Source organism: Entelurus aequoreus, linkage group LG16, assembly GCF_033978785.1.
Source record: "Entelurus aequoreus isolate RoL-2023_Sb linkage group LG16, RoL_Eaeq_v1.1, whole genome shotgun sequence".
NCBI lineage: Eukaryota > Metazoa > Chordata > Actinopteri > Syngnathiformes > Syngnathidae > Entelurus > Entelurus aequoreus.
In genome coordinates, this window is record NC_084746.1 from 23,855,050 (window position 1) to 23,873,170 (window position 18,121).

The 18,121-nt window shown below is 36.8% G+C and overlaps 1 protein-coding gene across 3 annotated transcripts in view; it reads left to right on the forward strand.

Annotated features, from left to right (window-relative positions):
• The window catches only part of chka (choline kinase alpha), a 76,364-nt gene extending 64,770 nt beyond the window's left edge, over positions 1-11,594 (forward strand). For all 3 annotated transcript variants that reach the window (XM_062022425.1, XM_062022426.1, XM_062022427.1), the window contains 4 exons: positions 1,181-1,289; positions 1,473-1,579; positions 1,656-1,737; positions 8,101-11,594. In XM_062022425.1, coding sequence (XP_061878409.1) covers positions 1,181-1,289; positions 1,473-1,579; positions 1,656-1,737; positions 8,101-8,160 — 358 coding nt within the window. In that variant the 3' untranslated portion in view covers positions 8,161-11,594. The remainder of the gene's footprint in view (positions 1-1,180; positions 1,290-1,472; positions 1,580-1,655; positions 1,738-8,100) is intronic.
• Positions 11,595-18,121: the final 6,527 nt, after the last annotated feature.

Sequence of the window (18,121 nt, forward strand, 5' to 3'; positions counted from 1 at the left end):
GTGTGTTATAGTTTTAGCTAAAATGTAGCCCTTTCCTTTTAAATGTTGAATATTACATGACTAAAATGGTCACATGAAGAAACAAACTAGTTTCAGGCAAGCTCACCTATGTGGACAACAAAAGTAGTGATAGAGTAAGCAGTCTTGCTCCTTCTCTACTGTCTTTAATAGTAACAGTAATTCAGTACACTAAGAGTCATTTGGAAATATTCGTTAAGGCCTACTGCAATATATACAAATTACCTTCGTTTTATCTAAAATCCCGCCGGCGTTCATTTAAAGTGAAATTTGTCACAGGGTTTCCTCACTCATCTTTGCACATAACTCAAGCTGCCTTTCAGGTAACCATCTACAGTTTGATAGAGGAGCATGTGTGCTCTAAATAAACTGCAAGATGAATTTCCCTTTATACATAATTAATACAATATTTCTTGTGATTAATCACATGTGTTAACTTGTTAAAATTCATAGCCCTTGTTCACGTGTAGTTTGGTCATTTTGAATATGCCAGCATCAGTTTTACTGAAATGTGATATATCCTGAATGTGTCTATTAACATTATTATTGCCTCCTTTCGACATGTATAGTTTTTGGAGGGTGCATGATACATGTTGGGCAAGTTTGAGGAATTATGTTACCATATTGATAAATCCAATAACATAATAAAATAGCTATAGTAACCAATACAAATCAGGCAAGATTGCTGTGTTGTAAGTGGGTTAGGGTGAGAAATATTACTATATTTATACATCCAACAACACAATAGAACATAAATGGCTGAACTTCAAATAACAAATTTTCTATGATTGTTTACAATCAGGTCAACCATCTTTGAAAACCAACTCTCTAACTTTTTGAGTGAGGATTCCGAACTTGTGGGGTACTATGAACTCATAAATTCCAACTGTACTGTTCACATTGACAGAAACATAATCAGATTCATGTCATTTATGGGCATAAACAATCAGAATTGTCCTGCAGTGTGAACATAACCTGAGCAAATTAGTGTAATATCTAACATACTTCATTGGTACTGAGTTTATTTTTACAATATGCAAAAAATCAAGGGCACTTTGAACAACCTGTTTTCCAGAGAGTATTGGAATGATCAGCATCGGACACATTTGATGATTTACTGTATCATTTATCTTATCAAAATGTTTGTTTCCATCTTTCACAGAGGATTTGATCTTGGCAACCATTTCTGTGAATGGATGTATGACTACAACTGTGACCACTTCCCGTTTTTCAAAGTCAATGTCCAGGCGTATCCTTCCAAGGCTCAACAGGTGTGTAAAGTGATAAATAATAAATAAATGATAAATGGGTTATACTTGTATAGCGCTTTTCTACCTTCAAGGTACTCAAAGCGCTTTGACAGTATTTCCACATTCATCCATTCACACACTGATGGCGGCTGACAACAAAGTTTTTTGTCTTCCAACAAATTTAACATTTGCATGTCTGCGCAGCTCCACTTTATTGAAAACTACCTGCGTGCGTCTGATGGAGACTATGACAACCTGAGTCAAGCCGACCAAATGAAGATGAAGGAAGAACTATACGTGGAGGTCAACAGGTAAGCAAAGCCAGATTTGCTGAAAGCATTTAAAAGATCAACAACACATCTTTGAGTGTTTTGGTTTGGATTATAGGTTCTCTCTTGCATCCCATTTCTTTTGGGGCCTGTGGTCTATCATTCAGGCTCGCCTCTCCACCATCAAGTTCGGATATCTGGTAAGTGCTAACTGTGCAACTTTCAAATATACCCTAATTCCACTTGTGTACGTGACAGTTATGTTCTAATGACATCTTAAACTTGTATCTTAATTACAAAAAAGTTGGGTGTGAACGCTGAAAAGCCAAAACTGGAATGTTAACGATTGGCTTGGTAGCCTGACAGCACTGGGGGTGACTCTTAGGTGCATAACTTGCGAAATGAGCTACAAAAGCCAGCATCATGCTACCGTCAAATATATTTAAAGTACACCATTTTTTAAATTAATACTGTATGCCTTTAAAATTAGCAGCGAAAGATAGCATGCTACTGTTAGCGTTACAGTAAACATGCGTGATGTACCAAAATATATTACACCTCATGCGGATTTTAGCATGCTAACAATAAGAATTTGTGAAGTACCAAAATATATGACTCATGTGTATACCTGCAAAACTTGCCAAAAGTAAACTGTCATGCTAAAGTTAGCATGGTAACAGTTAACATGTCCCAAAACCAAAATATAAAGTTAAAGTTAAAGTACCACTGATAGTCACCACACATTAGGTGTAGTGAAATTACCCTCGGCATTTGACCCATCCTTAAGACTTTGGTAAGGTAACCTGCCAAAATAGCAAATAAAGTTATTATGCTCGTGTTGGCATGTTAAAATGCTAGAATGCTAGCAATTTCCTAACATAAGCAAAACAATGTTGACTTTGGAACTGATGAATGTCGATGTAGTATCACTTTTTATTTGAGAACAACTGTTACGGAACGGTAAGAAACCCGGGAAAACAATTTTTGGGGACCAAATGGATTAAATGGATTTTCTGAATAAGTGGATTGTTTTAATTTTGGAATGATTTTAGTTGGTTGGAAAATGTGGACATTTGAATAATTACCCTTTTTTTTTTTTTTAATCGTTGCATCGTTTGGCGTAGTTTACATGTTCAGACCAGGAAAAGGGCGGGATTGCAGCGCCCTCTAAGCAGCCACAAAACTGTTGCTAACAGCACAAACTGTTGCTAACAGCACAAACTGTCGCGACACGAACTGTGGTGACACAAACTGTCGTAACAAGAATTGTTGTTACATACATTTTGGTCACATGAACTGTGGTGACAGTCACTGTTGTAACACGAACTGTGGTGACGCAAACTGTAGTAACACGAACTGTGTTGATACAAACTGTTGTAACAAAAACTGGTGACACGAGAACAGCCTCTACTCTTTTTTTCCAGTTCTTTCTTTCAACACTTGGAGTGAATGAATAATCAGTAGTTATTCCATATGAAGAGAATGGAATAAGCTCAGCTTCTTCCTACTCCTTTTTGTATATGTTGAATTGTGTAACATATGATGTACTTTAATGCATCTTAGACTAACTTTGTTGATCCAAAAGGGAAATTGTTCCACACAGTATAACTGATTAACTTGCATTTCCTCAATAAACAAACCCTGACCATGATGATTAGAAATAAATATTGTGGTTTCGGTCAATATTTGTTAAGAACAGGTCAGGTCGCCATATTGATGTGTCTGCCCAAATTTTAAATAAACTTTGAAATGTCACATCTTGGGTGTTTAGGGATGTTTAATTTTATCTGGGATTCTACATACATTTCATTTATGTGGTGACATTAGACAGAATTAAAATCTATACTCTTCTGACTGAGTTTGAAGGCCTACCAACCTGTAGGATACCTGGGGACGATTACAAAACCCAAAACCAGTGAAGTTGTCACGTTGTGTAAATCGTAAATAAAAACAGAATACAATGATTTGCAAATCCTTTTCAACTTATATTCAATTGAATAGACTGCAAAGACAAGATATTTAATGTTCGAACTGAGAAACTTAATTTTTTTTTGCAAATAATCATTAACTTAGAATTTAATGGCAACAACACATTGCAAAAAAGTTGGCACAGGGGCATTTTTACCACTATGTTACATGGCCTTTCCTTTTAACAACACTCAGGAACTGAGGAGACCAATTTTTGAAGCTTTTCAGGTGGAATTATTTCCCATTCTTGCTTGATGTACAGCTTAAGTTGTTCAACAGGGGTCTCCGTTTAGGCTTCATAATGCGCCACACATTTTCAATGGGAGACAGGTCTGGACTACAGGCAGGCCAGTCTAGTACCCGCACTCTTTTACTATGAAGCCACGCTGTTGTAACACGTGGCTTGGCATTGTCTTGCTGAAATAAGCAGAGGCGTCCATGATAACGTTGCTTGGATGGCAACATATGTTGCTCCAAAACCTGTATGTACCTTTCAGCATTAATGGCGCCTTCACAGATGTGTAAGTTACCCATGCCTTTGGCACTAATACACCCCCATACCATCACAGATGCTGGCTTTTGAACTTTGCGCCTATATCAATCTAGATCAGGGGTCACCAACGTGGTGCCCGCGGGCACCAGGTCGCCCGTAAGGACCAGACGAGTCGCCCGCGGGCCTGTTCTAAAAAAAATACAAAATAAATAAATAACAAAACAAAACAAAATTTTTTTTTTTTTTTTTTTTAATTAAATCTACATAGAAAAAAACACAAGATACACTTTCAATCAGTGCATCAACCCAAACAACCTCCCCCATGCACACTCATCCACACCCACTCACACAAAAGGGGTTATTTCTTTCTGCTACCAATATTCTGGTTCCCACAACATAGACAACACATCTGCAAGGGACACAGTCCCTGAAGCACGCATTATTGTATAGGCTGCTGGTCCACTAACATTTTCATTAATTACTATTTTTTATGTAATTATTTTTATATTGTTTTACTTTCTTTTTTATCCAAGAAAATGTTTTTTATTTATTTTTTTATTTTATTTTATTTTTTAAAAAAGGGCCTTATCTTCAACAGACCAGGTTGTCAATGAAATTAGATTTGTTTAAAGGGTTTTTTAAACCAGGCCCAGTCCAGATAATGTCCAAGTAGGACTCAGCAACACACACCTTCATTCATGTACACAGAAAAAAATTAGGGAACACAACAGATTGCATATCATTTATAAAGAAAATTACATTTTTAAAATAAGCATTTATGTACAGTCCAGATTATGTCCAGGTCACTCAAATTAGGGAACACAACAACAGATATCATATAATCTATAAACATAATTATACTTTCAAAATAAGCCTTTGAGGACTTCTCATCTTTTTTTTAATGTTTTTTGGCATCATTATCGTTTTCAACCATGTAACTTTCTAAAGTTAGAAAATACTGAATAAATGTTTTAAAGAAAGTAATACTAAGTGAATATCTGTTTTTGGCCTTAAAAATAAACATTTTACAGAGTACTATAATTAAATTGACTAAATCATGATTGTCAATGAACTCTCCTAAAATAACAGAAACCACATTAAGCTTCATAAACAAACCAATCATTAAACACATTTTTTCAACTTCCACCCAAAACAAAGACACAATATGACAATACCAAAACAAATGCAGGGTGGATTCAGGTTCCTGACAACAAAATCGGCAATCAAGAAGTTATAAATAATTGTAATTTGAAAATAACGATTTTGCACATCGATAGTGGTTTTATAGATTAGTTTGAATATGGCATCCCATGGCAACGGGCAGTCAAAAAAGTCCTCCCATTTTCCATTTGTGTTGTATGAGGCAGCCTTCAAAGATTTCTTTATTAAATAAAAATTATATATTTTTCTATTTATTTTAGTTCCTTTTTGCCAACTAGAATTTCTTATTAGAGGTTTACAAACTAATAATTTAGTAGTTCCATAATTAATTATTTGTTTCCATCTTTTCCCAATTACTCCAGTTAGTTGATAAAATGAAAAGCTTGAGCAAGCATCACCATACATAGCTCTAAATTCATCATACTTCATAATTTTACCATTCTCATTGATAATATCATTGACAAAAATGATTCCTCTTTCAAACATATTTTTCCAAAAGAAAGGCTTTCCATCTATTACAATATTAGAGTTGATCCATATTAACTGCTGCAAAATATCGTCTCTTTTTTCTGGCACATAAAATTGAAAACACCACTATGAGTGGATTGTTTCCTTTATGAACCCCGCCATGTTTCCCAGCAGACTCCCTGGGAGGGGATCACTTGTAAAAAAGGATACAATTTCTTTTGATACAGTACATGTTTTTTGTCCAACAGGACATTTGTGTACCACTCAATGTTTAAATACATCTTTGGAACAATTGATGCTTTTAAAGACAGACACATAGCTTCAAGGTTGAGAAGTTTCAGGCCCCCATATTCATACTCTTTGTACAAAACCTTTCTTTTAATCTTTTCTGGTTTGCCGTTCCAGACAAAATCGAAGACCCTCCGCTCATAAATCTTAAAAAAGTTTTGTGATGGAGCTGGTAATGACAAAAACAAATAAATAAATTGAGGAATAATTAACGAGTTGGCAATAGACATTTTACCATACAAGGTTAGGGATTTCCCTTTCCATAATTGCATAATTTTGTCCAGCTTTCTTAGTCGATTATCATAATTTACTGAGCCTAGATCTTCCAGATTTTCTGGGACAACACCAAGTATGTTAACTGGTCCATCTGTCCACAAAACAGGCACTTTGCATTCCATTCGAAAGGACGTTCTCTTTAGATTTCCGATCCTTAACATTTTACATTCATCATAATTAAGCTTAAGGCCAGATTGCTGTGAAAATATGTCCAAAAGATTAAGAAGGTTCCGCAAACAATGAGGAAAAATCTTATCTTTGTGAATCAGCCTTTTCTGACATGAACTTCATCAAGAACAAACACAGAACACGCCTCACTGATGCACATCTGCAAGACTCACTCAGAGTTGCAGTGTCAAGTTACACACCAGAGTACAACACACTAGTTAACAGCATGCAATGCCAGGCTTCCCACTAACTGACAAAGAAACAGATAACAGATTTGGTGTCCAGTTCAAAGTGTGACATGATTTAAAAATTTGAGAGTTTACTTTTGTATTTTACATGAGTTATTATTTGTACAAACATGGTGCAAAGTAATTCATGATTTGTTAAAAAATGTTAGTGGCTAGCTAGTGATTTCACAAGACTGTCTTAGAAGTGATCATTTGAAAATGTTCAATTTGAAAAATGTGCACTTAGAGAAAATATAAAAATAAAGTGTTGCATATTGATATTTATCTGTTTCTATATATATTTATTGTGAGAAATCATTAAGATGATCAGTGTTTCCACAAAGATAAATATCATTAATTATTAATAATAACAGAGTTAAAGGTAAATTGAGCAAATTGGCTACTTCTGGCAATTTATTTAAGTGTGTATCTAACTGGTAGCCCTTCGCATTAATCAGTACCCAAGAAGTAGCCCTTGGTTTCAAAAAGGTTGGTGACCCCTGATCTAGATGGTTCTTTTCCGCTTTGTTCCGGAGGACACGACGTCCACAGTTTTCAAAAACAATTTGAAATGTGGACTCGTCCAACCACAGAACACTTTTGCACTTTTCATCAGTCCATCTTAGATGAGCGAAGCTCGCGGCGTTTCTGGGTGTTGTTGGTAAATGGCTTTTGCTTTGCATAGGAGAGTTTTTACTTGCACTTACAGATGTAGCAACGAACTGTGGTTACTGACAGTGGTTTTATGAAGTGTCTGAGCCCATGTGGTGATATCCTTTACATACTGATGTCGCTTTTTGATGCAGTACCGCCTGAGGGATCAAAGGTCATGGGCATTCAATGTTGGTTTTCGGCCTTGCAGTGATTTCTCCAGATTCTCTGAACCTTTTGATATTATTATGGACCGTAGATGGTGAAATCCCTAAATTCTTTGCAATAGCTCATTGAAAATTTTTGTTCTTAAACTGTTAAACAATTTCCTCACACATTTGTTCACAAAGTGGTGACCCTCGCCCCATCCTTGTTTGTGAATGACTAACTGAGCATTTCATGGAAGCTGCTTTTATACCCAACCATGGCACCCACCTGTTCCCAATTAGCCTGTTCACCGGTGGGATGTTGCAAATAAGTGTTTGATGAGCATTCCTCAACTTTCTCAGTCTTTTTTGCCACTTGTGCCAGCTTTCTTGAAACATGTTGCAGGCATCAAATTCCAAATGAGCTAATAGTTGCAAAAAAAAACAAGGTTTTCCAGTTCGAACGTTAAATACCCTGTCTTTGCAGACTATTCAATTGAATATAAGTTGAAAAGGATATGCAAATCATTGTATTCTGTTTTTATTTACGATTTACACAACGTGCCAACTTCACTGGTTTTGGGTTTTGTACTTTTTGAGGACATTCAACAGTACCGTAATAATAATGATAAACGTGATATGAAATGTTCAAATCGCTACATGAAATACATAAAAAGTATTGTGTTTTCTAAACTGAATGTTTGCCGTGTGTCACAGGAGTACGCCCTGGCCAGGTTCGACGCCTACTTCCAGCAGAAGAAGATGTGGGCTGTCTAGTGAGGAAGATGACGAGCACGGCGGTCTTTCTAGCGGATGAAGATTATTGCTTTATGACGCTCTGCGTTGAGCGTGTTTGCTGGCTGTGGCTGGTGGCGGTGCTAGAAGTCAATCACTAATCCGCGTGCTACTGTACAAACGTGATGCAGCCCAACGTAGTCGACGCCACGCTAGTCTGCGCTTCTGCATTGCTTGATTCTAATCTAACATACAGTAGGCCGTGTCAGGCAGGTCGAGGGGTGGATTTCAGTTGGGGCGAGACTGGAAGCTTTAACATTGCATCAATGTATTGATCATTTTGTGGGTAACCCCAACTATGTATATTATATATAGACCTCAGTGGTACTATCGCACCTCCGGGTTAGTGGGCTTGTTATACCTATTATGTGTGCTATTATTATTCACGCTCTTTTAGTTAAGATTTGGTATTCACGCCAGAGAAGGGATTTTGTTGCATTTTATCGAGATGAGCGTATATTTCATATTTTCTGGGTCACATAACCCAACCCAAATGAACAAAGTCAACCTTTCACGGACAGTAGATCCCCGCTAGTCACAAAGTCACGTTTACAAGAACCCCCATAGATGGTGAAAACCGCAAATCATGGATTTGGATTTTTGCCTATCGTTCACAATCATTATTGGAGACAAGAAGACAACTTTTTATTTTTTTGGGATTTTACTTTGTCATAATTGGCTCGTTCTAGGTGGCTAGCAATGCAGCTAACGGGACCAATCAATTCTACCTCTAAATCACTTCAAAAATGCATCCAAAAACCGTAACCTGTGTAATAACTATGCTGTAGCGACATTGTTATTGTAAGAGCCAACAACACTCACTCACTCTTTCCCATGACTGTCAAGTCGTCGGGGGGATAACTGCGATGAAGAAGCAGCCAGTCCGTGCCAGTTCCCACGGTCCTTAGTGGCCGTCAATAGCTCTGCGGTCGACAAGTCCGTCCATGTCTTGATGTTGTCCGTCCAGGATTTCCGTGGTCTTCCTCGCTTCCTTCCACCCTCTAGTGTGCCCTGCATGATGGTCTGTGTGGCCTAACCAAGCTAATTTCCTTCTTTTGACTGTTGTGAGCAGGGGTTCTTGGTGACCAACGAGTCTTTCGACTTCACCTCGCACATACTCATTGGTTTTGTGTTCGTGGTATGTTATCTTGAGTATTCTTCCGAGGTGTTTGTTTTCAAAGGCTTGTATTTTCCGTCCTGATCCTACCAGGAGTGTCCAGGTCTCGCATCCATACAGTAATATTGATGTTATTAGGGCTTTGCAAAGTTTGAACTTTGTCTTAAAGGCCTACTGAAATGAGATGTTCTTATTTAAACGGGGATAGCAGATCCATTCTATGTGTCATACTTGATCATTTCGCGATATTGCCATATTTTTGCTGAAAGGATTTAGTAGAGAACATCGACGATAAAGTTCGCAACTTTTGGTCGCTGATAAAAAAGCCTTGCCTGTACCGGAAGTAGCGTGACGTAACAGGTTGTGGAGCTCCTCACATCTGCACATTGTTTACAATCATGGCCACCAGCAGCGAGAGGGATTCGGACCGAGAAAGCGACGATTACCCCATTAATTTGAGCGAGGATGAAAGATTTGTGGATGAGGAAAGTGAGAGTGAAGGATTAGAGGGCAGTGGAAGCGATTCAGATAGGGAAGATGCTGTGAGAGGCGGGTGGGACCTGATATTCAGCTGGGAATGACTAAAAAACAGTAAATAAACACAGGACATATACTGTCTATACTCTATTAGTCACAACACAACCAGGCTTATATTTAATATGCCACAAATTAATCCCGCATAAAAAAACACCTCCCCCCTCCCGTCCATATAACCCGCCAATACAAATCAAACACCCGCACAACACACTCAATCCCACAGCCCAAAGTACCGTTCACCTCCGCAAAGTTCATACAGCACATTTAATTCCCCAAAGTCACGTACGTGACATGCACATAGCGGCACGCACGTACGGGCAAGCGATCAAATGTTTGGAAGCCGCAGCTGCGTACTCACGGTACCGCGTCTTCGCATCCAACTCAAAGTCCTCCTGGTAAGAGTCTCTGTTGTCCCAGTTCTCTACGTGTTTGTGTTGCTGCAGCCGGCCGCTAATACACCGCTTCCCACCTACAGCTTTCTTCTTTGCTATCTTCATTGTTCATTAAACAAATTGTAAAAGATTCATCAACACAGATGTCCAGAATACTGTGGAATTTTGCGATGAAAACAGACGACTTAATAGCTGGCCACAATGGTGTCCCAAAATGTCCGCTACAATCCGTGACGTCACGCGCAAACGTCATCATACCGAGACGTTTTCAGCAGGATATTTGGCGGGAAATTTAAAATTGCACTTTACTAATCTAACCCGGCCGTATTGGCATGTGTTGCAATGTTAAGATTTCATCATTGATATATAAACTATCAGACTGCGGTCGGTAGTAGTGGGTTTCAGTTGGCCTTTAAAATTGCTTTTCCATATTTTGCTTAGTTTGGTCATTGCTGCTGTTGCTGTGGTGATCCGAATGCGGATTTCCGCATGGCATGTGGCATCTTTGGCCAGTGTTGCTCCCAGGTATTTAAATCTCGACACTTCCTCCAGTTGTTCCCCATCCAACATTATGTTGGCCCTTGAGATCTTTGAGGTGTTCACTAGTACCTTTGATTTGGCTGTTCTGACCTCCATTCCACAGGCACCAGCTGCTGTGCATAATTTGTTTGTAAGGTCCTACAGTTTGGAGTTTTAGCCTGCCATGAGGTCGATATCATCTGCAAAACGTAGAGAGCGAACAAGGAGGAACTCTTTTTTTCCAGCCTAGTAACACATCGGCCTGTTTCAGCAAGCTTGCTACGGCAAGAGGTAAGCCAGCTTCCACGTTAGCACCTGAATTGCTTTTGAGCCTGTAATGCAATCTGTACTGACTGAAAAACATGAACAATCCAACAGTATCTGTAAAGTATTAGCCCACATTTCATGTTTCGTTTGTACACAGATAGCTCGAAAGTCTATGTAGTTGTAATAACACGCATGACGTTCAGCGTGTATCATGATCAATTTTGACTCACTCAATGGACAATTGTTCATTGATGTTTTTTACGTTTTTTTTTGGCTAAGCACGTCTAAGTTTTAAGTTTCTGTCTGCTTCAACGTTTCGTCCGTCCTTCATGCTCGCTTCTATAAGCAACAGTTTGTCCTCTGTATACTCAGGTTCAAAAAGATATGGTTGTGAATTAGGGGTGTGGGAAAAAATCGATTCGAATTCGAATCGCGATTCTCACTTTGTGCGATTCAGAATCGATTCTCATTTTTAAAAAATCGATGTATTTTTATTTTTATTATTTATAAAAAAAATATATATATATTTTTAAATGAATCAATCCAACAAAACAATACACAGCAATACCATAACAATGCAATCCAATTCCAAAACCAAACCCGACCCAGCAACACTCAGAACTGCAATAAACAGAGCAATTGAGAGGAGACACAAACACGACACAGAACAAACCAAAAGTAGTGAAACAAAAATGAATATTATCAACAACAGTATCAATTTTAGTTACAATTTCAACATAGCAGTGATTAAAAATCCCTCATTGACATTATCATTAGACATTTAGTTTATGAGATGCGATGCAAGTGTAAGCCACTGTGACACTATTGTTCATTTTTTCTAATTTTTTTTTTTATTAATGTTTGTAATGATAATATCAATGAGGGATTTTTAATCACTGCTATGTTGAAATTGTTACTAATATTGATACTGTTGTTGATAATATTCATTTTTGTCTCACTACTTTTAGATTGCTCCGTGTCATGTTTGTGTGTCCTCAATTGCTCTGTTTATTGCTATTCTGAATGTTGCTGGGTCGGGTTTGGTTTTGAAATTGTATTGCATTATTATGGTATTGTTGTGTATTGTTTTCATTAAAAAAAAATAAATAAATTGTTTTTGAATCGAGAATTGTGTTGAATTGAAAAAAAAATCGATTTTGAATCGAATCGTGACCCCAAGAATCGATTTTGAATCGAATCGTGGGACACCCAAAGATTCACAGCCCTATTGTGAATCCTCATTTGTCCAAAAATAGTCATCTTCGTTGTCTGTTACCAAGTCTGCCATGATTAGAAAACACAAGCGTTTGTTGCTGGAAGGAAATCAGTTGAATAAAATGACCAATACGGTAAATATTGATCGTATTACATATTGTTAAGAACGTGTCTAATGTTACTACACTTGCAGTGTGTATATAAACCTTGATGCAGGGTTTTGAAGGCTACAACAGTGACTCCCATTAGCCGCATCTTTCAAGGCTTTTTTTTTATCATCTTTAAAACCCTTTAAAAAAAGACGTGTGTTCTGTTCTTGTCTCTCATAAGGATTGTGAACGATAGGCAAAATTCCCACAAAAAAGTGCACACATTCACACAGTGTAGTACTGCAACAATAAATGCAGTCACACAACTGTAACGGAGGCTGTGCCAACTGAACGTCAGTAAACCTCACTACCCCACGCCTAAAGAGCTTTTGTGGACACCGAGTTGACAGCTCATTATTTTAGCTCAGTGCCTAGCACACACCCCTATATCGGGGAACCCAGGTTCGAGCCCCGTGCAAAACAGACACAGGCTGGACCAGCATCATGTCTTGCTGAAGCGTCTTCCTGCTGGAAAATGTTGAGTTTCTCTGCTGATTGTGCCACCAAACCACTTTTTATCTAAGTCGCCATTAAAAAATATACAATTACTACAATTTAAAGCAGAAAAATGATTCCTGCAAATAAGCTCGGATCTACTGTAGCAACGTTGGACTTAGTAAGTTCATGATACTGTACAACTGCTGTATGTCCTTGTCGCTCACACTGACCGCTCTGACATGTTCTGTGATGAGTAAATGCAGTTTGAAAATGCACCTTTTAGAAAAGTGTACTTTACACTTCAACTGTGTGAGTCTAGCTAAAACAATATTGCGGCGATACGTCGAGTATGTTTCCATGCACACAATATCAGTCCTGCCAACATTTATGCCTTTTTCATACTCGACACATGTTGCACTCTGTGCCTCTTCTTCCCTTTTCTAACCAACTTGCATAACAGAAAGTACGCCTTCGGAAAAATTTTCTTCGCATAACTTAGCGACTGTGATTGGTCGGCTTGTAGAACATTACTTCCTGTGTGTGTACGACTCATTTAGAGGGCACAGATGCCTTTTACTTTGACTTCAGATCAACATTTGCAATCAATTTTTTAAAATAAATAAATACTTTTTAAAAACGTCAATAATCTACTTAATAAACAATTGTCAACTTTAAACATTTTGACGATATTTACTATATTTTCTCAAGACGTGAATATGGTGTGCATGGAAACTTTACTTAACTTTCCATTGATCATCAGGGAACTATTGATTATATTTTTGCAATGAAGAGAAGATTTTTTTAAACTCTTATTGGTTTCGGACGCAAGCTAAATTTTCAGACTTGTTGGCTTTTGAAGGTTGCTTTAAGCATTTTAAATAAGTGTCTTCAAGCATGCTAAGTCAGTTTGCACCATAGTAAGTCAGTCAGTGCTCCGTATCATGCTAAATTAGATAGCATAATGCTAAACCAGTCTACATCTACATCATGCTAAATCTGTTAGCGTTGTGTTAAATGTGTTAGCATCGTGCTGAATATGTTAGCAGCATGTGAAATCAGTAAGCATAATCTTAAACATGTTAGCATCATTCAACATCAGTTAGCATCATTTTACATCAGTTAGGATTGTGTTACATCAACGAGCATGATATTAAATTGGTAAGAAGCATCAGGCTAAATGAGTTAGAATCATGATAGTATCATTCGAAAATCGGTTCGCATCGTCCTAAATCAGGTAGCATTATGCTAAATACGTTAGTATAATTTTGCATCAACTTGATAAGAAGCATCAGGCTAAATGAGTTAGAATCACGCTAAATCAGTTTGCATCTTTCTAAATGATAGCACCATTCGAAAATCTGTTCGCATCGTCCTAAATCAGGTAGCATTATGTTAAATATGTTAGCATCATTTCGCATCCACTTGATAAGAAGCATCAGGCTAAATGAGTTACAATCACGCTAAATCGGTTTGCATCATGCTAAATGATAGCATCATTCCAAAATCTGTTTGCATCGTCCTAAATCAGTTAGCATTATGCTAAATATGTTAGCATCATTTCGCATCAACTTGATGAGAAACATCAGGCTAAATTAGTGAGAATCACGCTAAATCAGTTTGCATCATGCTAAATGATAGCATAATTCGAAAATCGGTTCGCATCGTCCTAAATCAGGTAGCATTATGCTAAATACTTTAGTGTCATTTCGCATCAACTTGATAAGAATCATCAGGCTAAATACATTTGAATCATGCCAAATCAGTTTGCATCATGCTAAATGATAGCATCCTTCGAAAATTGGTTCGCATCGTCCTAAATCAGGTAGCATTATGCGAAATACGTTAGCATCATTTCGCGTCAACTTGATAAGAAGCATCAGGCTAAATGAGTTACAATCACGCTAAATCAGTTTGCATCATGCTAAATGATAGCATAATTCGAAAATCGGTTCGCATTGTCCTAAATCAGGTAGCATTATGCTAAATACATTAGCATCATTTCCCATCAACTTGATAAAAAGCATCAGGCTAAATGAGTTACAATCATGCTAAATCAGTTTGCATCATGCTAGGCAATAGCATCATTCGAAAATCGGTTTGCATTGTCCTAAATCAGTTAGCATTATGCTAAATACGTTAGCATCATTTCGCATCAACTTGATAAGAAGCATCAGGCTAAATGAGTTACAATCACACTAAATCAGTTTGCATCATGCTAAATGATAGCATCATTCGAAAATCTGTTTGCATCGTCCTAAATCAGTTAGCATTATGCTAAATACGTTAGCATCATTTCGCATCAACTTGATAAGAAGCATCAGGCTAAATGAGTGAGAAACACGCTAAATGAGTTTGCATCATGCTAAATGATAGCATAATTCGAAAATCGGTTTGTATCGTCCTAAATCAGGTAGCATTATGCTAAATACTTTAGCGTCATTTTGCATCAACTTGATAAGAAACATCAGGCTAAATAAATTTGAATCATGCTAAATCAATTTGCATTATGCTAAATGATAACATACTTCAAAAATTGGTTCGCATCGTCCTAAATCAGGTAGCATTATGCGAAATATCTTAGCATCATTTCACATCAACTTGAAAAGAAGCATCAGGCTAAATGAGTTACAATCACGCTAAATCAGTTTGCATCATGCTAAATGATAGCATCATTCGAAAATCGGTTCGCATCGTCCTAAATCAGGTAGCACTATGCTAAATACGTTAGCATCATTTCGCATCAACTTTGCTTCGTATTTTGTAACGTTTACCGACGAGATTTTGTTGATCGATTAGCATTATGCTAAATACGTTAGCATCATTTCCTATCAACTTTGCTTCGTATTTTGCAATGTTTACCTACAAGATTTTATTGAGCGATTAGCATTATGCTAAATAGGATAGCATCATTTCTTATCAACTTTACTTCGTATTTTGTAATGTTTACCTACGAGATTTTATTGATCGATTAGCATTATGCTAAATACGTTAGCATAATTTCCTATCAACTTTGCTTCGTATTTTGTAATGTTTACCTACAAGATTGTATTGAGCGATTAGCATTATGCTAAATACGTTAGCATCATTTCGCATCAAATTTGCCTACTATTTTGTAATGTTTACCTACAAGATTTTATTGAGCAATTAGAGACCTGACACGATGAAAGTTGCTCTATGCAATGACCTCCTAAACGCTGACCGATGTGTTCATATATATATCAGTACTGCAGTATACAGTATTATTCGCAGATATACATGTATCAGTACTGCAGTATACAGTATTATTCGCAGATATACATGTATCAGTACTGCAGTATACAGTATTATTCGCTTATATACATGTATCAGTACTGCAGTATACAGTATTATTCACTTATATACATGTATCAGTACTGCAGTATACAGTATTATTCACTTATATACTGTACATGTATCAGTACTGTAGTATGCAGTATTCCTTGCTCACCAGTGAGAAAAACCCCAAAATGTGATCCATTTTTACCTCATATTTTCTTCTAAGAGTCGTGTCACAATGGAAGGAAGTCAAAGTTATTTTGTGCAACAGTCGATGCTGCTTTGTAATGTCCAGTAGAGCACTTTCCATCTAAAGAAAACTGGACTTGATACTTAGATTTGTTTGAGTCGGTTTCATTTGCATGTCTTTTGTATCCCTTCTTATATTTTACCTCTAAACTTGTTTTTCAGTGTTTTTAGCGTTTATCACGATTTTGTATTCTCTTTATCTTAAAAAATCATTCTAAGCCAAGATTTTTTCTTTTGTTATATAAAAATAATGTTGTTGGGTTATTGTCATGTAACAGTACATGTAGAGGGCGGGTACCACTCCTAATATTCTTCACATTTATGTTTATTAAAGTAAGATAAAAAATGTCAAACTATGCTCAAGTTCAATAAAGTGGACTACGTTCAGTTCTAGTCAAAAATCCAAGTTATTATTATTATTATACTTTTGGTGGCATTTAATGGTTTTCACGTGGCTTTGCACACTTGAGTAAAGGAAGATGTATTAAAATGTATCACGACCGTCATCTTCCTCCTGTAACATTCAACATTCATAACTGTTAAGTGCGTATTTTAATGACATACGTTTGAATTTTTCTCTTATTCTAAATTGTGATTTTGTAACATTGCATTTTCTTTCATTTTTGTTTCACGCCAGTAGAAAGTCAGGCTGGTAGTTGACTAACACAATTGCTGATTCGCATGTGGTACAGTAAATATTGAGCTTTAGCTATGAATACACAACTTCTATATTTACTGATGAAGCTGCATAACATGGTGTATAATAATTCTGCTTTGCACAAATAAACAGAACAACGGGAAAATGCTTTGTGTGTTGAAATATGTATTCGTTCATAAGTAGCAAATATGCTTATCAATACAGCTGCATCATTATTTTTTGTTCTTCGTAAAACAACAAATGACAGAAGAATCAAACAAATTAGCATATTTTATTAATACTTATTAATATTGATTGATTGATTGAAACTTTTATTAGTAGATTGCACAGTACAGTACATATTCCGTACAATTGACCACTAAATGGTAACACCCAAATAAGTTTTTCAACTTGTTTAAGTCGAGGTCCACGTTAATCAATTTATGGTGATAGAAAGATTTCACTGATTATTTGAGTGGAAAATATACATTCATAATGCTTGGATAGGGTTTGTGGCGTACCACAGAGCTCAACACTGGGACCACACATGTTTGACATGAATTCTGCAGAAGTGACTGTAGTATTTGCAGATAATACTGCATTCTGTCCAGGGGAACACACACACTACAGCAGGGGTGTCAAACTCATTTTTAGCTCAGGGGCCGCATGGAGGAAAATCTATGCAAAATCATGGCATTAAAAAATTAAAAAACATCAGATTGTTTTTTTTGTCTTACTTTGGCCAAAAATAGAACAAACACATTCTGAAAATATTACAATAAAAATATAATAAAAAAAAAAAAAGCTGTAAAGTTTAGATCCATGAAGAAAAGAAGAGAATGAATGTTTATAACTAAATAAATGTACATATGCATAAAAATTGGTTTTCTTTTGCATTGTTTTTTTATGAATTAAGTAACGTTTATGACAACCTTTTTCCCAAAACACAATATAGAATGTGAGATATAACAAGATAATGCATACATTTATCATTTGTTTTCTAAATTTTCAAAAACCAAATATTTATGACCTGACCCCATTTTGAAAATTCCTAGCGCCAACACTGATGGAGTATTGGTGCATGCAAAACTGCAGCAGGCGGCTGTGGCCTGCGGGCCGGTTTTAGTAC